Genomic DNA, 25903 nt, shown 5'->3' on the forward strand with positions numbered 1-25903 from the left:
GATTGACAGTTTATAACCTCTTTAAAATTCAGCATTAATGTATCACCTCTAACTCCAAAATAACTATGCATCAAAATAGTAAGATATATATATATATATATATATATATATATATATATATATATATATATATATATATATATATTAGATAAATCATTTTTAATCTATTATATTTTTTCTTTTGTCAAAGCCAAGGGACCCACAAAAAGGCGGCTAAAGAGCCGCATGCAGCTCTGGAGCCGCGGGTTGTCGACCGCTGGTCCAGGCCATTCTAATACATGAATATGCTTGATCAAACCAGGGATTCTCAGTGTATAGAATTATTCATTAGTTGATTAATTTTGAAAACTTTGAAAACCATATATTTTCCATCTTTTTTTTTCACCATTTTGCACGCCTATTTGTCGTTCTGTTACAAACAGTTAGATAGCAGATTATCTTACCCTGTCCTTTGCCTTTTCAACTGTTACAGCAAATCTCTTTTAACTATGTCGATGGGGTTTACTCTAAGTGATGTGTTGTCAAAACAGCAACGAAATGTCCCCGACAATTTGTATTGATGTATGAGTGGTTGTGGCTCAATTTCCTGTTTTTCCATTTATAAAATGTCACGTAAGTTTTTAAGGGGTGATCTTGTTGTGAAGGCAAAGGCTGTTACATTTTTCTTAGAGGATGCCACCACCACAACTTGACAGGAAATGGTCAACACACTTAGCTTACTGGGTTGTGAGACCAATCACCCAAATGGGGAAAACAGCTAATTACTGCACACTCTATTTCTTAAAAAAAACAAGCCTTATTGTGGTTTTTCTGCTGCATATGATCTCACATGCGAGTTACTTTATCCGTTGTTTTAGTGCCACACTTTGAATGTGGGTATTGTTACTTTTGGCTTGCAAAGTAAATTAGGTCATAAAGATCTCGGCTGTACGCGGACATCCCCAGAGACTCCTATTGGATTCAAGTGAGCAGGAACAGATGACAAAATGTATGTCACACAGCCTTTGTTGTTGAGCAGACAGTAGAGCATTCTGGGAGTATATGGGCACAGTAAAAAAATATCTAGAAAAAGTCCAAATTTTTTTGGTCACTTATTTCAGAAACTGAAACTTGTGTATAGATTTATTACTCATAGAGTAAAATATTTCAAACTTTCATTTCTTATAATTTTAAAGATTATGGCTTACAAATAATGAAAACCCATAATATATATTTTATAATTTATCTTTAAAAAAGGATATTTTAAAAATAAATCTGTTGTGTATGCACTCAATACTTGGCTGGACCTCCTTGTTCTTGAAATACTGCATCAATGTGGTATGAAGCCGATCAGCCTGTGGCAATGCTGTAGTGTAACGGAACCGAGGTTGCTAGCAGCTTTCGTCATCTGTATTATAGGGTCTGGTGTTTCTCATCTTGACAATACCCCATAAAGAATCTATGGGGTATTATCCCCTGGGATGTTATGTACTCGAGTAAGAGGAATCCCAGGTAACTTGGGTTTGCTTTCTGTTTCCACTGCACTGAAAGGCCACTGAACATTTATTTAAAGGGGGCCTAATAACGAAGGGGGAAGTTGTGAAGATAACTGCACTACATCAACAGTCCAGCAGGCGGCCGTAAAAAGAAATTAAAGGCCATTCAGGCAAAACCAAGAACAATCAGAACATGGTACAAAAAGAACACCAAAAGGAATACAAAGAAAAACAAAACTAAAAAGATTGAGTATACCAAAGAAAGGTGATGCTTTTCAAGGTTATTAAGTGTAATTCTGTTCAAATTCAAAGCTCTAAGTTATATAAACCACCTAAAGCCAGTTGCAAAGAACAAAAAATGTAATAGAATATGGTGTAGTTGTACATAAATTATGTGAAAGTTTCCACAAAGTAAAACATTTTACCACTTGAAAATTCAGCAAAGCCTATAAATATAGTCAGTGTTCAAAGTGTTGGACGTGTTGAGTTGATTTCTGCCCCCCTCTCTTTTGGTTCAAAATTCAATTTTGACACATTTTGTTCAGCAGCATTAATGCAATAATCTCTTGTGTTGTGGAAAGCTTCAAGTTATAAAATTGGATCAAAGATAGGTTCCTTCCCACAAACTCATCTGTATTTCTCTGGCCATCCAACCTCTTTTCTATTATTTGGCATGTCTGAGTAATGGCCATAATGTCTGCAATTAGAGGAGAAAGTTTAATATTAGAGGAGCCAGAACAGGTGCAACTCCAACACCTCCAGATGACTTTTTTTTTTTATTAATCAGATGCCAAAGTCTTCTGAGAGCTCTGGCTCATACCCTCATGAGCTAGCATTGGTCAATTCACACTGTTTTCATCAGAGCGAGTTCAATTAATGAATGTTGCTCCGTCGTAAACTACCATCGTTAAATTATAGTAAAGAAATATAATTAAGCCACATGAAGATACTCTATACATAAACTCTGTAAAGGTGACACTTAAGGGGGTATTATATTAAGTCTGCTTTAAGTTGTTTCAAATTTGTATAAAACTGATTGTTTTGAGTCCTCAACAGATAAGTAAGTTTTCCATTTTGAACGTTTCCAGAATCACTTCTTGTCAGTTTTCAATTGTAGGTGGAGTTGAATTGAGCCATTGTCATTGACTTAGAATAATAATGGTGAGCCACTTTTAGCAACTTTTTTTTTTATTAATGGTTTTTGTGGCACTACTGGCCTGTATTCATTAGTAGCTGAACAGGAGGAAGGAAATTAGATTAAAGAACAGAAAACAGACAGCGGATAAAGAAAGTAAGAGTGGAAATGCTGTATATTACAAAGTTTGTCAAGTCGCTGTTGCTGCTGGTAACACTAGCAACTTACTCCATCACCTCAGCAGAAAATATGTGTTTGGAAGCAAAGAATGTATGCTATTACGGTCGTCGGGTTCAACGCAGTCTATGAGAAGAAACTTGTACCATCAGAAACTGAATTTGATTTGCTCAGACTGAATCTGTATTTGTGTAATTTAAAATTTAATGCATTGGTTTGAAAATAAATTTCACTAAATTGAATTTGTTTGTTTCGAAAATTGCTTTGTATTGAAAATTCAGTTTGATTACATTCACTTTCAGTTCTATAATTTAAGTTCAGTTTCAAAATTCAGTTTTTTGTGTCACACATCCAGGTCCTTGGACCTTGAGGATAGCCACAGATTCATCGATTTACGTTTCACATCAGGTTAAACTTCCTTTACGGCATTTTGAGCTGGAGCAGTGCAGCATAAATGAGCTGAGCAGATGTCAATCACCAAGACATATGAGCGTCTATAAGAAGCGTCATGTAAACAAATGATTGGAGCATCTGTTATGCTACCTTTAGCTATTAGCTAAACATGCCAGATTAGCATAGTGTGCCGCCGGTGTTACGTCGATCTACGTTTTTCCTGCCCTTACCTCAGCGTAGCTTCTGTTGCCTAGCAACCGGGTTAGCGTGAAGCACAGAGCTGTGAAGCCGAACAAATGGAGCCTGAAGGTTCTCCACTGTAAATAACTACATGGTTTTTATTTATCCTTTTATATATTGCTGATGGCTTATTAACCATATTTTGTTGTTTTACGACATTGTTCATTATTCAGCCTTTTAAAATGTTCAACTAATTTTTGTGTTCATAAATATGAAAATCGAACTCTAGATAAAATACATTGATGGAAGATACCATTTGCTTAATTTATTTGTAAAGCTTTCAACAACTTAAACACTAACATATTAACTTTAGGACCAAAGTTGAAATTAGTTTATTTGTAGAGTATACTACTACTACTACTAATTCTAATAATTAAAATAAATTAACCAAACATTAATATTAGATATCATCTGACTGAATTACATCTGTTTAACTTCCACCCATTGGGGAAACCCAGCAGGATTTTGAAAACAATGTGCAGGGAGTCAGCTGCTCTCTCGGGGTTTAGCGCACCTCAACCACCCGGTCAGCTGACAGCTGGTGAGGCGAGCCAGCTGCTGGGGCAGTGGACATCTCCGAACACGTCAGAACACTTGTGCAATTAAGCAATATCTTGATAAACCAATCAGATATTTCAGGTTTGCACAATTTTTAATACCACGAAATATTCAGTTTCAAACCATTGAATTCATTTTCAAAGCAAACAAATTCAGCTTCAAACCATTAAATTTAGTTTCAATTTAATGAAATTCATTTTCAAACCAATGCATTCAATTTCAAAATTACGCAAAAACAGATTCATTCTGAGCAATTCAATTTCAGTTTCTGATGGCACAAGTTTCTTCCCATAGCCATCAACCAGTAGTTGCAGTGAAACATTTGAACCAGAAAAGCAAGCAGTGGAGCAACATTACAAACGCAGTAACAGTCCACCTATGCAAGGACATGGTCCCTCTACAGACAGTCGAGAGAGACAGGTTCAGAGCAATGATTAAAACTTTGGATTCGATATATGTCTTACAAGGGTGAAAAAACTTTGGCCAAACTGCTTATCCCAACATGATACCAACAACGCTGAAGTTAATTGGAAACAGCAGTTTGCACAATAAAAGTAGTTTGCATTCTGCAACTCTTTTCTGCAGCTTCATACTGGCTCATTATTATATTGTGTAATTTTGTGGGATAAAGTAATTGATTCTTCGATTACAGTCTTTATTTAAAATCTTGTACTCCTGACAGTAAAATATGCCACAAACGTATATAAAAGCCCAGTCATGGAAAAAATAAAAGTAAATAAATAAAAGAAATACAATGAAAATGGCAGAATCTTTAGTCATACCGCCCAGCACTAATTTGTAACATTTTCAATGCAGACAAAAGTGTGTATAGACCAATTTCTATTTAAAGTTTCAAGATTTTACTCGACATTCAATCCAATTGCAGAAGAGAAATGCATAGGACTTTTCCATAGGTTCCAGTTCTTAACCAGCATTATTAACTGGTTCTGTAAAAGCACCGGTTAGCTTTTAGTCTTTCTACCTAACACATCACAATTGACCCTGGTTCTGTAGCTTTGGTAAAAGTCAAAGCCACCCAAGGCTTTGTTTTCTAACTGTTATTACTGATGTTGAAATTGTTTTACAACAGCAAAGTCATCGGAGCCATTGGACGGTGTCTGCTTCAGCACCTTGTAGAAGCAGGGTGTAACAACAGGAAAGCTTTAATTACAACGTACGACAATAAATTTAAGTGTAGTGGTTACCAAAAAAAATAGTTCCATTTAAAATGGATCTTTATCTGTTCTTGCGAGGACACAGATACCATACAGATTCTAGTCTTCTCCTGGCCCCTCATCTGTTTCAACTGTTCTGTTCATGCTCTGATCCCTCCTGTAGTTTGGTTCTGACCTTAGACCATGAAAGATGAGTGATGTTAACGGTAATCAGTAAATGGAATGATTAAATCACCATAAAAGAAAATTCTTACATATATATATATATATATGTAAGAATATATATATATAAATACTAAAAAAACACTTATTTGAAACAGAATCTTACAACCCAGGATCTATGCACTGAAACTGAACATGGAGAAGGGAATACAAATGTTTAATATGACCCATTTGTCAGTGTCTGTGTGATTATGTATCCTCATAGGTAGACCTTTTACCAACTTACAACTATTGCATTTTAAAGATTACAATAAGAAACAATACCTCCTCTAGTAGAAACAATATTGTTGATTGGAGGATTGCCCCCAACTAAGATCTTTTTTACCTTTGTCTTGAGCAACAGCTTGTACTTATTTCTCACGGACTAAGGTTTATTTTAAATTAAAATAAAAAGCATTGTTTTCCATGCTAAAAGGAAACGTAATGAAAGTAATCGTAAAAATTACACATTCATCTTGCACCATGTGATCTGGTTAAATAAAATGCATAATTTGCTGTAGCTCCATCAGTGTGAGGGTTCCCTTGATCAAGTAATTTCATTCTAGAACAGTTTTTAGTAAACTGAGATTGAGTTTGAGCTTTTCAACCTGTCCTCACTTTCCAGATAAGAAGATGGCAGTTTGGTCTTCACTGTCGCACCATTTTATGGTCTTCCCCCTATGTGGGAAGGAGACTTCACTTCTATCAGGCATCGCCAGCATGCTTGTCCCTGATCAATAGACTAATCTCTTACTCGGCTTCCATTTTGTTTTTTTGTGATGCTCTTCTGATCGATCGGTTTGGGTGTGATGTTTATCTGAACCACGAGCAGCAGTCTTTTTGACAACCACTGGCAGGTGTGGTAATCATACTGATGTACTGTGATTAGCAGTCTATCTTAACCCCACCTTAGCACCGCATCATTGCAACAATAAACATCAACACTTCAGACATTTCTGTCAATTGTCATTTGCAAAAATCCTGTAACTGTAGAAAATTATACTGTTAAAATTTAAATACGTTTAAAATTTTAAAAATTAGTAATTGAGGAAAACACATTTTAGTCATGTATAAAAGGAATTACATCTTTTATATATCCAGATTCTTCCAGTTCTGATCAGATTTAAATGCCAAATCCATTGCAATCCCATGTTTCGTTTAGTTAATGCTATATTCTTTATTAACCTTTAACCTCCATAGCAAAGTGCAGCAGATGAGGGACTTTTTTCTATCCAGTTTTATTGTTTACCTCAGACTAAATGCCCTTGTCTACAATCAGCACTAATGATTTTATCTTTGACTTGATCAAAACAATGAAAATGTTGAAAATGACAATGGTTGTCTCACTTCACATATACACCTTCATTCAGTTCTGAGAATTTCCACAACTTAGGCTGGTCATAAATAATGATGAAGCTACAGCCAATTATGCAATTTGTTTTACACAATTTCTAACTCGGCCCAGACACCATCATGTCTAGTCTGTCACTGTGTTCCTCTATGGCCCAGTGATATAACTGTTTCTTGGTCACAGTTTGGTCAATTATTATTTTGACCAGTCCCCATCTCTGCAAAGGACAGAGTCTATGGCTGTTAGGTGCACATCTGGTACCTTTCTGTGCTACCGCCTCGAGTCACGTTGTCAATTTTTGAGTCTTTGATTAGTTGCTCCAGGATGAAATAGTTCGGGGGCCATGCTAATTTCAGTGGTGATGTTAAGTCACTGTTCATATAATAGTAGTGGAAGGACTCTGAGTAGTGATATTGTCAAGAAAACAGAGTACATCTTATGCCCCTTTTCCCCTGGCTCGTTTTAGCCGGCGCAGCTCTGCTCCACTGGGTTTCTGTATAGTAAGTATTGTGTTTCCACTGGCCTACTGACGGCTGAAGCCTCCAGCCGTCAGTGCGCTGTGCTGCGTTACTGTGTGACATTGTCATACTAATCTGGTTAAAATGATAGAAAAATAAATGGAAAATTAAAACACAAACTAAATACTGATGCCATTTGTATTGTATATGCAAGAATGTCTTGTATATTTTTTTAAGTATAAAAGGATCCTCTGGGATAATTATCTGGAACACAACCCAGCCAGAACTTATAAAGGAAGGTTCGGGTTCTGATGTGAGGGGGGTGTGGCAGCAGAACCAGGAGAGGGGAGACGCTGCTGTCTGGACTGGTAAAGCACCAGATTTTGCCTGAAGAAGTTACAATTTTAGGCATTTTCAGGAAGTTTTTGTATAATCCATGGCAATGACGAGGACAAGGACTTTAAAGAGCAAAACCGCAGACTTTGACCACAGTGAAGGTAGTTTTAAGCTGGATATTGGCTATTTGTGTTCCACAAATTCGAAGGGCTTGTCCTCCCGTTTGATCCAAAGTCTGATTACAGGCAGCTGCCTGTGCGTTTGCTGTTTAACATGTTGAGTAAAACCAAAATTTCTAAGAGCGTCGCATAAATCTATTGCACTTCTGTCTTCAGGATTGTCCATATGAATGTTGAAGTCTCCCACAATAATTAAACAGTCATAATCAACACATATCACAGATAAAAGCTCATTAAAATCACTGAAAAAGTTCGTTTTGGACTTAGGAGGCCTGTAAATATTCAAGAATGTGGTTTGGACTGGGCTCTTTACCTTGAGAGCCATATATTAAAAAGAGTCAAATTTGCCCAGAAGCACACTTTAGTGAATCGTTAAACAAAGTGGCCACCCCTCCACCTTTTCTTTGCTGTCTACTCTCGCAAAGAAAATTGTAGTTCGGAGGTATCGACTCTATCAGAATGGGAGCTTCATTAAATTCATGTAACCATGTTTCTGTTAAAAACACAACATCAAGATTATGGTCAGTAATGAAGTCATTAATTAAATATTTTCCTGTCCACTCCTTCATTTTATATTGCACTAAGTATTGTACTAAATAGTAAGTCATTTTCTACCACTTCTTCCATAGTGGGTCACGGGGAAGCTGGTGCCCATCTCCAGTAATCTATGGACGGGAGGACACCCTGGACCGGTCGCCAGTCCATCGCAGGGCAACACAGACACACACAGGACAAACAACCACGCACACACTCATTCACACACCTAAGGGCAATGTAGTCCACAGTCCACAAATATAACCTAACAGTCATATTTGTGGACTGTGGGAGGAAGCAGGATTTCCTGAAGAGAACCCACACATGCACAGGGACAACATACAAAAATTCTATGCAGAAAGACCCCTGGCTGGGAGTTGAACCCCAGACCATCTTGCTGCAAGGCAACAGTGCTACCAACTGCACCAGCGTGCAGCCCTATACTAAATATACTAAACTAAATCAGCAGCTGATGTGTAGGAATTGTGTACATACTCAGTCCAAGGTGTGAATTCTCCAGGATGTGGGGTTGGATAAACAAACACATTGTAAGGAGTTTTCCATTTCTTCATTCATCTACTCACACTGTCCATTAGCCTGTGATCCCCAAAACATTTACAGAGACTGGCGACCCCCTAAAAATACATAATTATTTCATAATTTAATGGTATATTTAATTATTTAATAATATATTCAATAAATGGTACAGTTAAATTATTTAATAGTTCATTTGATGGTACATTTATTTAGTAGTCCGTCGGGTTTTATGAGTCCCTCAGGCTTTATGATGCGAGATCCTGGGTAGTAAGTAATGGTTCAAGTGATAAGTTCATTCAAGGAATGGGTGAAGAAAAGAGACCCAATGGGACTGTCTGGAGTTTAATGTTCTGGCAGACTTGAGATGGGCAAGTTCTTATGATTAGTCCAGATGGTGATAGGTTGTTTAGGTCCCTCCAACCAGTGACCTGACTGTAGAACTCAGACCTTGCTATTTTCTGTTGTCAAATAGTGACCTTGTAGCACTTAGTATTTTGTATTCGCTTATCGGAAAAACATCAAATTTTCAATAATTTACAATAAAAAAAAATCCGACCAGCTTTATTTTAAGGTGAAAACTGTCTGGTTTCAGTCAACAGCTATTTTCTACGTTTATGTCAAAAACACAGCCCTCTCTTCTTAGCAACAGTGTCCACACACTGAAAGTCTGCGGTATGATGTGTCCACTGACTGAAAAAAGATTACAAACATTTTTCAGCTAGTTGGGGTTGAAAATTGGGTTTTCAGGGCAGAAAACTGTCTACTTTTAGTCATCAGCTAATGTTGCACCTTCTTAATCAAGAATTAATCATTAAAATAAATAAAGGTATTGGATCTTTTAACAGTGATGTATTAAAAATTGATGCATAGAGTCCTTCTTACAGATTCTTCACTGTATTTGTGCCTTCTCTGCTGCCAGGACAGCTGCACAGCCTGGCTTCTGTTACAGGCCCTAAGGTAGTACAGTTGAGGTTGACAGACATATGGCTGAATGGGGACAATCTCTCGGGGGGGTTAACATGATTGGGTGACAGACAGACAGGCTTTGACAGTTTGAGGAGGCAGGTGTCACTGATACTGAACAGAAATCCAAGAGGAAAACCAATGTGATGTTTCTTTCAGGCTAGTAGTATTCTCCTGTGTTATATGGTGAACTTTAGCAGCAGCAGAACTTCATGATTTGCATCTGCAGGGGCTGCAGCAGTCAGTCTCTCTCAGAGGGGATGGCTGTAGTGGCTCGTCACGGCACTCGGCTCTGATTGGAGATGATGTGTGTCTTCTGTCCGAAGGAGATGATCTTGTTTGATACAGCAAGCCTGACCGAAAATGACAGATGCCATTTAACAGGCAGGCAAACTAAGAAAACTACACACCTTTCGCTGATGTCACAATGTATCTGACTGTCTCCCCCTTTTTCATCTCTTATCTTTCTCTGCAATATTGGGATTTTTACCTGGGGATTTTTTCAGGTCAGTCACATTCACAGAACGAAAAACCTGCTAACTTTATGCAAGTTCTCATGCTCATTCTACAGTTCAAAATGTGAACAAATCTCAAAAGGCATGTTTTACTTTCAAGAAATTACATGGATCTAATTTGAGGTTTTGAAGCAGTGACTTGTATTACATTACAAGTTAACAATTCCTTCCATCCATCCATCCACTCAGTGGTTTTTGCAGGTTCCATGTTCAAAGCCTGTAGAAAAACCACATAGGTATCTGACATACATTCATGATGAGCCTTTGTATGAATACTCTAAAAATGCTCCAAAAGTTTTAGAGAACTCTAGAAATTTAAGCTTGGTATGTATCTTTTGGATAAATAAGTAAAAAAATACAAGTTAAGCCTCATTTGGAGTTAAGCGTTTCATTTGGAGAAAAACCCCAATAGAAATTATGTTTTTACAATCCAGAGAAAGATCAAGGCTAGAAACATGTATTTTGGTTATTTTTCTGTATGGGTAAACTCTAGAATGGGAGCACGTCAGTGAAAACCTGTCGTTCTGGTTTATGTTTCCATGACAGACGGCAGTGCTGACAACGGGGATCTGGACCTGAGTGGCATAGATGACAGTGAGATCGATTTGGTACGTACCTCCTTCTTAATAATCCCTACACCATAGCCAATTTATTCCATCTGAAATGGAAGCAAACTTGCAGTTCTTTAAACGCAGAAGAGAACATTTTAAAATGATTGTTAAAAGGATAAAATGGAGAGCATTACTGTTCCAGGGTTAGTTTCTAAGTGTTGTGGAACATTGTTAGAGACCTTTTATTTCCCACAGTTTAGTCATGTGAAGTCCTGCAGTTTTATTCATGAAGGCTATATTGAATGTAAATCACTTCTAAAATTGGACTGCTAAATGCATTTTTTTTTTGGAAAAGTGTGATATAAAGAAATTAAGATGTAGCACAATATTTATGAAGACTTTTTGAGTGTGGAACCACTCTTCAGGTTTTAAATGTCTCCTTTCGAGTGTATACATCATTTTGGAATTTAGAATCTTTCAGTCTTCCGTTCAATCGTGTCACTAATTCTGTAGTTGTAGCTGTGAAATCTACAAATAAATAGGTGCATGGCATGAAAATGATACCTGTTTTCAGCTGCTAGAGTCCTTCTTACAGATTTTTCACTGTATTCCCATCTGTTCGTGTACTACAACCTTCCAGTATATATATGGTATCTTGAGTTACACTTGGAACCTGTTCTATGAACAATTTTGCACTCAAATATACACCCATACAGGAAGGCAAACAGGTATTCCAGTTTAAATACACTGAACTGGTCATCAGCAAGTATGGGCAGCTCAAGAAAAATAGAAATGTTTGACTGTGAGGTCCTTTTGGGCATTTGGTTGTGTTTTAGCCCAATGCCTAGTTAGCAAGAAACTAAAATGGTTGTGGAGGGGTGATGATTTCAGCTTGTTTTGCAGCCACAAAAGCTGGATACCCTGCAGTGATTGAGTCACTCTTGAACATCTCTTCATACAAACGTATCTGAGTCAGATGAGAAGAACATTTCCTGAGGTTTATTGCCATAACTGCTGACTTTTTGCTAAGTTTTACTGTACTTTTCTTATTTTGCCTTTCTATAGTATCTTCTGAATGACGAAGAAGTCCAAATCAAGACTGCGCTCTGGATGGCAGAAAACTCAGACTACCTAAAAGCGCAAAAAGGTAGATACTTTTTGGAGGCTGCATAATTTGTCAGCTTGGGGTTTTTCAATTCTGTGCATTGGCTGATTTCATACCTTGTTAGTGATTTACATTGTTCAGTTTAAAGGTTTTTATACTCATCCTGGTTCTTGTTTGCAGAAAAGGAAGTAAAGATGCGAAAAGAAAAAGAGCTTGGGATCTATAAAGAAAAAAAGGTAAAGGCAATCAGCCTGAATAAATTTGACCTTTTCCTGATTGGTGAATGCACCATACCCAAGTACTACAGAGATGGCAAAGCCATTAAACAGAAATGTTTTTTTATTTTTTTCAAAATGTCTGTGGTTCATTTAGACTTCAAGAATGCAACGCCTCTGACCCTTTTCTATGAAGATTCACACTCTGCACATCTCTCCTCGGCACGGAACCCGTTGCGTTTACATGGACTCACGGGCAGCTGGAGTAATTGACTCCAGCTGCCAGTATCGTGCGCTATGGGTGACATAAACAGATTAAAATAATCTGTGTAAAATAGTACAAAAAATAATAAATAGAAAATAACAACATAAATAAACAAAACAAATAATGTTTGTATTATTGTATATGCAAGAATGTCTTGTATATGTCTTTTTCATGTATGAAATGATCCACCTTGTGATCCCTGTGATCAGAGTAGTTTCCTTCCATGTTTCTGTCACCTCGCTTTCTGATTGGCTGAAAGTCACACTCAACTCATTTGTCCTCGGAGAACACCCCACATGGTAGGATATTGGGCCAAGACAATCCAACATGTTGAATATCTTAGATTCGTGGTCGGAGCAGTCCCGACGTCCTTCTGAGCAGACTAGATCACTCTTAACAGACCACACACAGCAGGAATATCTCATAAGATTATCGCAAGAACCTTCATGATTATCAGGGCATGTCGGAAGAGGAAGATCGGGGCAAAAGAATCGGCATAAAAATCCTGCCGTGTGAGCCAGGCATACGTGTGTGATCAGCTGATTTAGGATGTTATTAAATACAACAAAAAAAACAGAAATGGAAACGCCTGCAAAAACTGGCTAAGTGAAGTGGAGCCATCTCAAGTAGAGCCCTTGGAAATGGTGCATTAGAGATCAGATGAAAGGAAAGCTGAACAGTATAGCAAAGATGCTGTTTAACCCTTTTTATGCTTTTAGCCTCTGCCTCCCCTGGAATGGGAATTTCTATTCAATTAAATTCAAATTCAGTTAAAAAATTATTTTATTAATTCCAAAGGGTAATTTTAACCCATACAATCTCTTCAAAGATTTTTTGTAGATGCTGATGTCTGTTGGCAGAAAGGATCTCCTGTCGTAGTCCGCCTTACAGCAGATCTGAAGAAGCCTATGACTGAAGACAGAAGTCTGTTGTTTTAAGACAGTTTGATTAAAAGGATGCTCAGAGTTGTCTGTAATGTTCTTCATTTTATGAAGAATCCGTCTCTTCACAACCCAGAACAGAACCAACATTTTTTAGAAGCTTGTTCGTAATTTACATTTAAGTGTTGGTCTATCCCAAGTCTCAGTAAAATACACTGCTAAAAAAATTAAGGTTACACTTTTTATTCTGAGTATAATATCAAGTCAGTTAAACTTCTGGAATATTGATCTGGTCAGTAGTGGAGGGGATTGTTAATCCTTGTCAGCTGTTTTGCTGTTAATCAAATTAACAGGTGCAGTAAAGGGGCAACAATGTGACGACCCCACAAACAGGAATGGTTTTACACTATGTTTATCCATCATTTTTGTTTTAAACAGCCAAGACGCCCCTCAAAAAAGCACCCTACCATTAGAGCCAACTCTGCAGATGAGGCCATTGAGAAGATGTTGGAACAGAAAAAGATATCCACCAAGATCAACTATGACGTGTTAAAGGAACTCAACATAAAGCCTGGCCTCAGTCCTGCTTCTGTGGTGGAGTCACCAAAGGAGGAGCAGTCAGCCACTAGGACAACTGGCTGCAACCGCAGACCTGCTCCTACTCGAAACCAGTTGAGCCTCAGCATGCCACTGAGCACTCTTGGAAAACGGTAGGTTGTCAATAGGAACATCTATTAAGATGTCATATATATATATATGTATATATATATATATATATATATAGTTCCCAAGACACATTTCAGACACATATCCTTCAAACCTTATTTTATCTTTGACAATTGGAACATTCCTATTTTAGCTTTCATATACCGGAGGCTTTATGGTTAATCAACCCAGGAAGCATTTACCAGTGTGCCTAAATATTTGAATGAATTTAGATCTGTATTCTTGAACACACCCAATCCAAAGACTGTTTCTAATGAAGGCCTGTAACATGACTGCATTTCTTTGACTGTAAATATCTATCTTGGCTAGCTGCCTGACAGCAGCTCATTCTCTGTAGCTCCTGCCATCCAAACATCCTTCAAAGATCAGGCATTTCTTGGCTAGCACACATCTCTGTAATTAATAGGACAGCCATCACAGAAATTTCAAGGGCAAAAAATGGGCCATTTGGATAAGATCCCAGTTTTATCCACTGAATAAATAAAAAATATACAGCCAAGCCAGCAATGAACAATGCTGACATTGAGTTGTTCGTGGCTTCATGGGGTCACCATCTATCATTAGCACTTAAATGTTTTTCCTTTTGTCCCTGGTTATGTTTGCTCCCATGTTATTCTTCAGTCCTAAAACCATACATTTTATTCGCTCTTCCTTTTGTGATGTATTCATAACCCCCACCCCCAGCCCACCCAAGCTCTTGCCAGTTTTCAGCCATTGGTTGCTTCCCTGTGTCTTTTCATGTCATTCTGAGTGTCATTGGCAGTAAGCTGATTAGGAATGAGCTACTAAGCCCAGCAAGCCTAACATAAAGTCATGCTTGAGTGGATGGGTAAAGGCGGTGACAGAGGGGAGGGGTGTGAGAAAGGAGGAAGAGAGAAAGTGAATGTGTGGATACAGTACAATAGGTTGGACAGGGCAGGAGGCTAATTAATAGATTGGATATAATTCTTTGTGCTGGTGCATCTCTGTAGGTAATTTCTGTACTGTATATAACTGCAGGGTAAAGATGGGTTATGGACAATTATGAGGTTGTCATCGTATGATAACCAGGAAGTCTAATTCTATTTGCAGGATTTATTTTCATTCCATATATATATATATATATATATATATATATATACAGTACAGACTAAAACTTTGGACACACCTTCTCATTCAAAGACTTTTCTTTATTTTCATGACTATAAAAATTGTAGATTCACACTGAAGGCATCAAAACTATGAATGAACACATGTGGAATTATATACTGAACAAGAAAGTGTGAAACAACTGAAAATATGTCTTATATTCTAGGTTCTTTAAAGTAGCCACCTTTTGCTTTGATTAGTGCTACGCACACTCTTGGCATTCTGTTGATGAGCTTCAAGAGGTAGTCACCTGAAATAGTTTTCACTTCACAGGTGTGCCCTGTCAGGTTTAATAAGTGGGATTTCAAGCCTTATAAATGGGGTTGGGACCATCAGTTGTGTTGTGCAGGAGGTGGATACAGTACACAGCTGATAGTTGTACTGAACAAACTGTCAGAATTTGTACAGGTCCTTCTCAAAATATTAGCATATTGTGATAAAGTTCATTATTTTCCATAAAGTCATGATAAAAATTTAACATTCATATATTTTAGATTCATTGCACACTAACTGAAATATTTCAGGTCTATTCATACAGCTCATGAAAACCCAAAATTCCTATCTCATAAAATTAGCATATTTCATCCGACCAATAAAAAAAAAGTGTTTTTAATACAAAAAACGTCAACCTTCAAATAATCATGTACAGTTATGCACTCAATACTTGGTCGGGAATCCTTTTTCAGAAATGACTGCTTCAATGCGGCGTGGCATGGAAGCAATCAGCCTGTGGCACTGCTGAGGTCTTATGGAGGCCCAGGATGCTTCGATAGCGGCCTTTAGCTCATCCAGAGTGTTGGGTCTTGAGTCTCTCAACGTTCTCTTCACAATATCCCACAGATTCTCTATGGGGTTCAGGTCAGGAGAGTTGGCAGGCCAATTGAGCACACTGATACCATGGTCAGTAAACCATTTACCAGTGGTTTTGGCACTGTGAGCAGGTGCCAGGTCGTGCTGAAAAATGAAATCTTCATCTCCATAAAGCTTTTCAGCAGATGGAAGCATGAAGTGCTCCAAAATCTCCTGATAGCTAGCTGCATTGACCCTGCCCTTGATAAAACACAGTGGACCAACACCAGCAGCTGACACGGCACCCCAGACCATCACTGACTGTGGGTACTTGACACTGGACTTCTGGCATTTTGGCATTTCCTTCTCCCCAGTCTTCCTCTAGACTCTGGCACCTTGATTTCCGAATGACATGAAGAATTTGCTTTCATCCGAAAAAAGTACTTTGGACCACTGAGCAACAGTCCAGTGCTGCTTCTCTGTAGCCCAGGTCAGGCGCTTCTGCCGCTGTTTCTGGTTCAAAAGTGGCTTGACCTGGGGAATGCGGCACCTGTAGCCCATTTCCTGCACACGCCTGTGCACGGTGGATCTGGATGTTTCTACTCCAGACTCAGTCCACTGCTTCTGCAGGTCCCCCAAGGTCTGAAATCGGCCCTTCTCCACAATCTTCCTCAGGGTCCGGTCACCTCTTCTCGTTGTGCAGCGTTTTCTGCCACACTTTTTCCTTCCCACAGACTTCCCACTGAGGTGCCTTGATACAGCACTCTGGGAACAGCCTATTCGTTCAGAAATTTCTTTCTGTGTCTTACCCTCTTGCTTGAGGGTGTCAATAGTGGCCTTCTGGACAGCAGTCAGGTCGGCAGTCTTACCCATGATTGGGGTGTTGAGTGATGAACCAGGCTGGGAGTTTTAAAGTCCTCAGGAATCTTTTGCAGGTGTTTAGAGTTAACTCGTTGATTCAGATGATTAGGTTCATAGCTCGTTTAGAGACCCTTTTAAGGATATGCTAATTTTGTGAGATAGGAATTTTGGGTTTTCATGAGCTGTATGCCAAAATCATCCGTATTAAGACAATAAAAGACCTGAAATATTTCAGTTAGTGTGCAATGAATATAAAATATATGAATGTTAAATTTTCATCATGACATTATGGAAAATAATGAACTTTATCACAATATGCTAATATTTTGAGAAGGACCTGTACATGCCTGGTTCCCACCATGAATCATGGAGGAGGAGGTGTGATGGTGTGGGGGTGCTTTGCTTGTGACACTGTTGGGGATTTATTCAAAATTGAAGGCATACTGAACCAGCATGGCTACCACAGCATCTTGCAGCAGCATGCTATTCCATCCGGTTTGCGTTTAGTTGGACCATCATTTATTTTTCAACAGGACAGTGACCCCAAACACACCTCCAGGCTGTGTAAGGGCTATTTGACCAAGAAGGAGAGTGATGGGGTGCTGCGCCAGATGACCTGGCCTCCACAGTCACCGGACCTGAACCCAATCGAGATGGTTTGGGGTGAGCTGGACCGCAGAGTGAAGGCAAAAGGGCCAACAAGTGCTAAGCATCTCTGGGAACTCCTTCAAGACTGTTGGAAAACCATTTCAGGTGACTACCTCTTGAAGCTCATCAACAGAATGCCAAGAGCGTGCGTAGCAGTAATCAAAGCAAAAGGTGGCTACTTTGAAGAACCTAGAATATAAGAGATATTTTTAGTTGTTTCACACTTTTTTGTTCAGTATATAATTCCACGTGTGTTAATTCATAGTTTTGATGCCTTCAGTGTGAAGCTACAATATTCAGTCATGACGATAAAGAAAAATCTTTGAATGGGAAGGTGTGTCCAAACTTTTGGTCTGTACTGTGTGTGTGTATAAATAGATAGATAGATAGATAGATAGATAGATAGATAGATAGATAGATAGATAGATAGATAGATAGATAGATAGATAGATAGATAGATAGATAGATAGATAGATAGATAGATAGATAGATAGATAGATAGATAGATAGATAGATAGATAGATAGATAGATAGATAGATAGATAGAGGCTATAATTCGCACAGGCTCACTTAGAAGACTGGAAAAACGTGCCTGGTCTGATGGTTACTTCCAGCTGGAATATCGCACCATGTCATAAAGCACGAAACATCTCAAACTGGTTTCTTGAACATGACAATGAGTTCACTGTACTCAAATGGCCTCCACAGTCACCAGATCTCAATCCAATAGAGCAACTTTGGGATGTGGTGGAACAGGAGATTCGCATCATGGATGTACAGCCGACAAATCTGCAGCATCTGTGTAATGCTATCATGTCAAAATGGACCAAACTCTCTGAGGAACGTTTCCAGTAAGTCCTGCACAGTGGTCAGAGGGATTTTAAGCCATTCTTCTTGCAGGATAGTGGCCAGGTCACTACGTGATACTGGTGGAGGAAAACATTTCCTGACTCGCTCCTCCAAAACACCCCAAAGTGGCTCAATAATATTTAGATCTGGTGACTGTGCAGGCCATGGGAGATGTTCAACTTCACTTTCATGTTCATCAAACCAATCTTTCACCAGCCTTGCTGTGTGTATTAGTGCACTGCTTTCAGGATACAATGTTTGAACCATTGGGTGCACATGGTCCTCAAGAATGGTTCGGTAGTTCTTGGCAGTGACGCGCCCATCTAGCACAAGTATTGGGCCAAGGGAATGCCATGATATGGCAGCCCAAACCATCACTGATCCACCCCCATGCTTCACTCTGGGCATGCAACAGTCTGGGTGGTACGCTTCTTTGGGGCTTCTCCACACCGTAACTCTCCTGGATGTGGGGAAAACAGTAAAGGGGGACTCATCAGAGAACAATACATGTTTCACATTGTCCACAGCCCAAGATTTGCGCTCCATGCACCATTGAAACCGACGTTTGGCATTGGCATGAGTGACCAAAGGTTTGGCTATAGCAGCCCGGCCGTGTATATTGACCCTGTGGAGCTCCCGACGGACGGTTCTGGTGGAAACAGGAGAGTTGAGGTGCACATTTAATTCTGCCGTGATTTGGGCAGCTGTGGTTTTATGTTTTTTGGATACAATCCGGGTTAGCACCCGAACATCCCTTTCAGACAGCTTCCTCTCGCATCCACAGTTAATCCTGTTGGATGGGGTTCATCCTTCTTGGTGGTATGCTGACATTACCCTGGATACTGTGGCTCTTGATACATCACAAAGACTTGCTGTCTTGGTCACAGATGCGCCAGCAAGATGTGCACCAACAATTTGTCCTCTTTTGATCTCTGGCATATCACCCATAATGTTGTGTGCATTTCAATATTTTGATCAAAACTGTGCTCTTACCCTGCTAATTGAACCTTCACACTCTGCTCTTACTGGTGCAATGTGCAATCAATGAAGACTGGCTGCCAGGTTGGTCCAATTTAGCCAGGAAACCTCCCACAATAAAATGACAGGTGTTTCAGTTTCATTGTCCAACCCCTGTATATACCCACTACTCAAAAAACTAAAGGGAACACTCAAATAACACATCCTAGATCTGAATGAATGAAATATTCTCATTAAATACTTTGTTCTGTACAAAGTTGAATGTGCTGACAACAAATTCCCACAAAAATTATCAATGGAAATCAAATTTATTAACCAATGGAGGCCTGGATTTGGAGTCACACACCAAATTAAAGTGCTGGTGGTCATTTTGAAGGCCGCTGGCAGTTCTCCTCCTGTTCCTCCTTGCACAAAGGTGGAGGTAGCGGTCCTGCTGCTGGGTTGTTGCCCTCGTACGGCCTCCTCCACGTCTCCTGGTGTACTGGCCTGTCTCCTGGTAGCACCTCCAGGCTCTGGACACTACGCTGAGACACAGCAAACCTTCTTGCCACAGCTCGCATTGATGTGCCATCCTGGATGAGCTGCACTACCTGAGCCACTTGTGTGGGTTGTAGAGTCCGTCTCATGCTACCACGAGTGTGAAAGCACCACCAACATTCAAAAGTAACCAAAACATCAGCCAGAAAGCATAGGTACTGAGAAGTGGTCTGTGGTCCCCACCAGCAGAACCACTCCTTTATTGAGTGTGTCTTGCTAATCGCCAAAGATTTCCCCCTGTTGTCTAATCCATTTGAACAACATCATGTGAAATTGATTGTCAATCAGTGTTGCTTCCTAAGTGAACAGTTTGATTTCATAGAAGTTTGATTTACTTTATTTGAGTTCCCTTTATTTTTTTGTAATATATATATATGTGTGTGTGTGTGTGTGTATATATAAATATATATGTATATAATATATATATATGTATACATATACATGTATATATATGAATATATATATATATATGTATATATATATATATATGTATATATGTATATGTATATATATATATATATGTATATGTATATATATATGTATATATGTATATGTATATATATATGTATATATGTATATGTATATATATATGTATATATGTGTATGTGTATATATGTATTTTACCCCAATAATAATTCTAACTCTGGTGGTTTGATTATTGGGCTCACGGCACTTAATAATTACAATTAGTTAATTATCATTATCAATTGATCATTATTGACCAAAACCACGCCAAATGTCACTATATTATCTACCGCTTTACCAAATGGTGTGGAACACTAACCTTGACAGATGATCACTCTTACACAAACGCTGTCTCTGTATCTCTGTGAAAATTTATTAAACCATAATTGTCCCTCTTACAATCAAATTCTTCTGGTCCAACAAAATTCACCAAATTAAGCTTGCACTATTCTACAAAAAGGTGTACACTGATAATGAAAAATAAAGCCACAAGGTCCAGACTGCAGTCTGTTTCGAATAAAGAACTTTCAAAGTTTTAACTCCTGGCTGATTGGCAATCAGCAGGCAACCATTCGTTGCACTTCCACAGTATCCAGACAGTAAATCAAAACTAATTGTGATCCTAACTCATCTTAACTATGCCACACCCTGCCCAGACCTCTAAATACACCTATTGATTTAATGTAAAAAGAACGAAATTACTTTGACATAGATTTCTGTTCTTCACCGGCTTGAGGATGGGTCCTTGGGCTAAAGGAAAAAAAGGGGGCGACCAGAGTGTCACGCATCCGTGATCGACTCAAAAATTGTATACTTATGATCTGTCTAAAACAGGGAAAATATGAGAAATCATTGCAGTCGACAAACAAAACGAGGGAAAGTAGTCTCCTTGGGAACAAACCTCTGTGGGTTTCACCTGCACCTTGGTTGCATCTGAGGATCTTCGATCATGTTGAACTGCGCAGCCCAGTCGGTCAATTTGACCGGTCAAAGTAGGTGACCCAACATCGGGTAGTTAATGAGCCCAATGGCCACATCATTTAGAAGGTCTGTTCCATCGGCGTTAGTAATTTTCTCAGTGATTGCGGATAAAGGTTGAATCTGTGTGTACATTTTATCTTCAATCGAAAGCCATGTCCCAGGGGCAGAAAATAAGTCCAACTCTGCTGGCGTTCATGCTGATGATTTGTTGTCTAAAAGAGCCATTATGTAAATATATTAAAGCTTCCGGTAGACTTCTGTTTGCTTTGCTAGCCACTTTCAACTGATTTTCGCTTTCGTCCTTGACCTTGTTTTTTAGCTGTCTGTAAGTGTTTAACCGAGATTCTTCTTCTTGGTCTTTTGGATAAAATCAGAATTCCTGAACCTTCATGACCACCAGAGTTCTGTGCAGCTCTGTCATTTTACTGACAACTTTACCTATTACATCCAAAGAAATATTTGTTGCTGCCAATTTTATATGGGGTTTTGCAATAGCAAACACGTTTAAACAAGTGCTGATACAAAGTGAAATACTTTTAAAAATAATCCAATTCCTCAGCCATACGTTATCAGTGCACCTTGAAAGCCCAGCAAATTACCACCTGATTGGCTTACATAGTAATGTACAACGTAATTAGGATCAATTCTTTGTATTAAATAAGCAATTGCTTCTTTCTTTTTTTTAAATGTGGCTGTTGGTTTTTTGAGTTTAAAATGGAGCTTCACAATTGGTTTTCCATATGCAAAGTCAACAAATCTGTTCCAGTCTGTTTTAATTTGAATGCAAATAGTTTTAATATAGCTTTTTTGACATGTAATGACTAGTATTGTATCTTATCACTTGTACTCGTACTCGTCGTCTTCCGCTTTATCCGGGACCGGGTCGCGGGTGCAGCAGTCTCAGCAGAGACGCCCAGACATCCCTCTCTCCAGACACCTCTTCCAGCTCCTCCGTGGGGAACCCAAGGCGTTCCCAGGCCAGCCGAGAGACATAGTCCCTCCAGCGTGTCCTGGGCCGTCCCCTGGGCCTCCTCCCGGTTGGACGTGCCTGGAACACCTCCCGAGGAAGGCGTCCAGGAGGCATCCGGTATAGATGCCCGAGCCACCTCAACTGGCTCCTCTCGATGTGGAGAAGCAGCGGCTCTACTCCGAGCCCCTCCCGGATGGCCGAGCTCCTCACCCTATCTCTAAGGGAGTGCCCGGCCACCCTACGGAGGAAGCTCATTTCAGCCGCTTGTATCCGGAATCTCATTCTTTCGGTTATGACCCAAAGTTCATGGCCATAGGTGAGGGTAGGAACGTAGACCGACCGGTAAATCGAGTGCCCCCATTACTGTGGCAGCCGCACTGATCCGTCTGTCGATCTCCCGCTCCATTTTTCCCTCACTCGTGAACAAGACCCCAAGATACTTAAACTCCTCCACTTGTGGCAGGAACTCCCCTCCAACCTGAAGAGGACAAGCCACCCTTTTCCGGTCGAGAACCACGGCCTCAGACTTGGAGGAGCTGATCTTCATCCCAGCCACTTCACACTCGGCTGCGAACCGCCCCAGTGCATGCTGTAGGTCTTGGCTAGATGGGGGCAGCAGGACCACGTCATCTGCAAAAAGAAGAGACGAAATCCTCTGGTCCCCAAACCAGACACCCTCCGACCCTTGGCTGCGCCTAGAAATCCTGTCCATAAAAGTTACGAACAGGACCGGTGACAAAGGGCAGCCCTGCCGGAGTCCAACATGCACCGGGAACAGGTCCGACTTAGTGCCGGCAATGCGAACCAAACTCCTGCTCCGCTTGTACAGAGACCGGATGGCCCCTAGTAAAGAGCCACCGATTCCATACTCCTGGAGCACCCCCCACAGGGCATCACGAGGGACACAGTCGAATGCTTTCTCCGGGTCCACAAAACACATGTGGACCGGTTGGGCAAACTCCCATGAACCCTCGAGTACCCTGTAGAGGGTATAGAGCTGGTCCAGTGTCCCACGGCCCGGACGAAAACCACACTGCTCCTCCTGAAGCCGGGGTTCGACTATCGGCCAGACTCTCCTCTCCAATACCCTGGCGTAGGCCTTACCAGGGAGGCTGAGGAGTGTGATCCCCCTGTAGTTGGAACACACCCTCCGGTCCCCCTTCTTATGAAGTGGGACTTATCACAACGTCTCTAAATTTCCCTTTAACATTCACTATACCCAGCAGAGGTGAGTAACTGTCTGATAATGAATAATGTCTGTATAAATAAACAAATTATACATCGCAGTTCCAAGATCACAAGGGTAGGGAGAGAATAATTGGAGATGGTCCACCACTGATTCATTTTCAAACCAATTTTGTGAGCTAAAGGTGAAAATGAATGTTTTTTATCCATGACCTGTAAAATCAAAACACTTGGATACGCTGTTGTAAGAAATGTCAGAGCTTAGGTTATGTTTTTTTAATACTTGAATACTTGAACTATATAAATCAAAAGATCTTGAGGTCGATCATATCCTCCTCGACTGTATTTTACCACCGAGTAAATTATTTTCATCCTCATCATCCTCGTCCTTTCTTCATCATCCTAATCAACCTTGGTTTTCTTCAACTCAAAATACGCTACGTGACCAGGCAAATTATACCATGTTTGCAGGTATAGAATTTCACATAAACTACCATCTAGTGTCTGCTTAGTTCAATGGCTCTGGTCAGATTGATTGTTAAATTAGAACTTATGTTTAAAAGCTTCCTTGCTGGCATTTCATGTCTTGCTTTAACGTTGATTCACAATTATCATTAAAACACGGGATTGCAAGCCTTAGCACAGCCCATTTATTGTATGTGAGGGTGCACATAGTCGATAACGGTCCAAGTTCCTCGTCTTTATCTAGTTGGTATAGGCACAGCTCTCCTGTTTAGAACTTGAAAATGTACCCCCATGTCCCACATAGACCATATGGTTTTAAAGACCATTCCTCTTGCAGTATTTTCATGTGGAGGTATTTGTGCCTGACATACAGTAGATAGAATGTTGTTTTCCTGAGGGCATACAATGCATGGTATAAATGCTGGTTGATGGATATTGGGATTTCACATAGAAGAGACATGCCATTTGCGAGAGCCAAGTGTAATAGTTACCCAAAACTAAAACCTATGTTCCTGACCATGGAAGAACAAGGAAGAAGAGATGCCTGCATATAGCTACTCTGTATCTGTTCTCAGTTGTTACCAAACTAGGTTGGCAATAGATTTAACTGTTAATTTAATGTAAACCCTGCAAACAGAAACACTTTGTGGCTCTTTTCTGCCTTTTAGGCCTGTCTTTGTTTTTTGTGGCACCTGATGCCACTGTTCCTTAATCCCATGGATCCATCGGTTTTATTTTTTACCTTTCTCCTTCCCTTTTCTACTTGATCTATCTATGACCTTTGCTTGCATATTGAAGTTTTTCATTTTTGGTGTTTTACCTTTACCAGCCACATATTCTTGTTTACTGTTACCCCCACATGTACAAGGACCTGAATATTTCTGTATGCACTGAGAAGCCGCCACCTTGTCTGGGATACTATAATAAGGTTTAAAAATGAAGGGGGTAGTGTTGCTGGTGAATAACACATTTTCCTCTCCTCCATCCCTTTACCCTGGTTACAGCAGATTAATTAAAAGCTCACTCACACTTTCTGTCTTAACAGTGAGAGTTGAGCTCGACACCAGGCTGGGTGGGCATGGAGGGAAGGTGGAAAGCCTTTGGGAGTTATGTTAATTTCAACCAGTGTGATTGGATTGCTACTTAGGAATTACTGCCAGTGCTACATTCAGTAATGATTATCTATTGGACTGCCTAAGAAAACACTGTCTAACTGTGTGACTAGGGGTCCTTATTATTTGACTATTATATGATTTTTGAGCTTTACTGAGGATGAAACAATGGTCATTCCGTTTGTTGTCATTCACCTTTACGTTATCTGGTAAACAGCAGAAAAGTTATATACCTATAATCCTCATTGCTTGTGTTGCAGATTGCAGCCATTCATCACCAGACAACCCAACAAGAAGCTGGCTGTGGAGCAGGTGAGGTTGTTGTTCATTTGCTCTGTGCCTAATATATAACTGAATACGCTAATATACAGGGGTTGGACAATGAAACTGAAACACCTGTCATTTTAGTGTGGGAGGTTTCATGGCTAAATTGGACCAGCCTGGTAGCCAGTCTTCATTGATTGCACATTGCACCAGTAAGAGCAGAGTATGAAGGTTCAATTAGCAGGGTAAGAGCACAGTTTTGCTCAAAATATTGAAATGCACACAACATTATGGGTGACATACCAGAGTTCAAAAGAGGACAAATTGTTGGTGCACGTCTTGCTGGCGCATCTGTGACCAAGACAGCAAGTCTTTGTGATGTATCAAGAGCCACGGTATCCAGGTTAATGTCAGCATACCACCAAGAAGGACGAACCACATCCAACAGGATTAACTGTGGATGCAAGAGGAAGCTGTCTGAAAGGGATGTTTGGGTGCTAACCCGGATTGAAGAAGCGTACCACCCAGACTGTTGCATGCCCAGAGTGAAGCATGGGAGTGGATCGGTGATGGTTTGGGCTGCTATATCATGGCATTTCCTTGGCCCAATACTTGTGCTAGATGGGTGCCAAGGACTACCGAACCATTCTTGAGGACCATGTGCATCCAATGGTTCAAACATTGTATCCTGAAGGCGGTGC

At 39.9% G+C, this 25903-nt stretch overlaps 1 protein-coding gene across 2 annotated transcripts in view; it reads left to right on the top strand.

The window, feature by feature from the left end:
* brf1a (BRF1 RNA polymerase III transcription initiation factor subunit a) overlaps nucleotides 1–25903 on the top strand; it is a 119438-nt gene that overhangs the window by 86541 nt on the left and 6994 nt on the right. For both annotated transcript variants that reach the window (XM_047392913.1, XM_047392912.1), the window contains 5 exons: nucleotides 10774–10835; nucleotides 11844–11925; nucleotides 12064–12119; nucleotides 13683–13954; nucleotides 25199–25250. In XM_047392913.1, coding sequence (XP_047248869.1) covers nucleotides 10774–10835; nucleotides 11844–11925; nucleotides 12064–12119; nucleotides 13683–13954; nucleotides 25199–25250 — 524 coding nt within the window. The remainder of the gene's footprint in view (nucleotides 1–10773; nucleotides 10836–11843; nucleotides 11926–12063; nucleotides 12120–13682; nucleotides 13955–25198; nucleotides 25251–25903) is intronic.

The sequence above is a fragment of the Girardinichthys multiradiatus genome, chromosome 19 (genome assembly GCF_021462225.1).
Source record: "Girardinichthys multiradiatus isolate DD_20200921_A chromosome 19, DD_fGirMul_XY1, whole genome shotgun sequence".
Taxonomy (NCBI): domain Eukaryota; kingdom Metazoa; phylum Chordata; class Actinopteri; order Cyprinodontiformes; family Goodeidae; genus Girardinichthys; species Girardinichthys multiradiatus.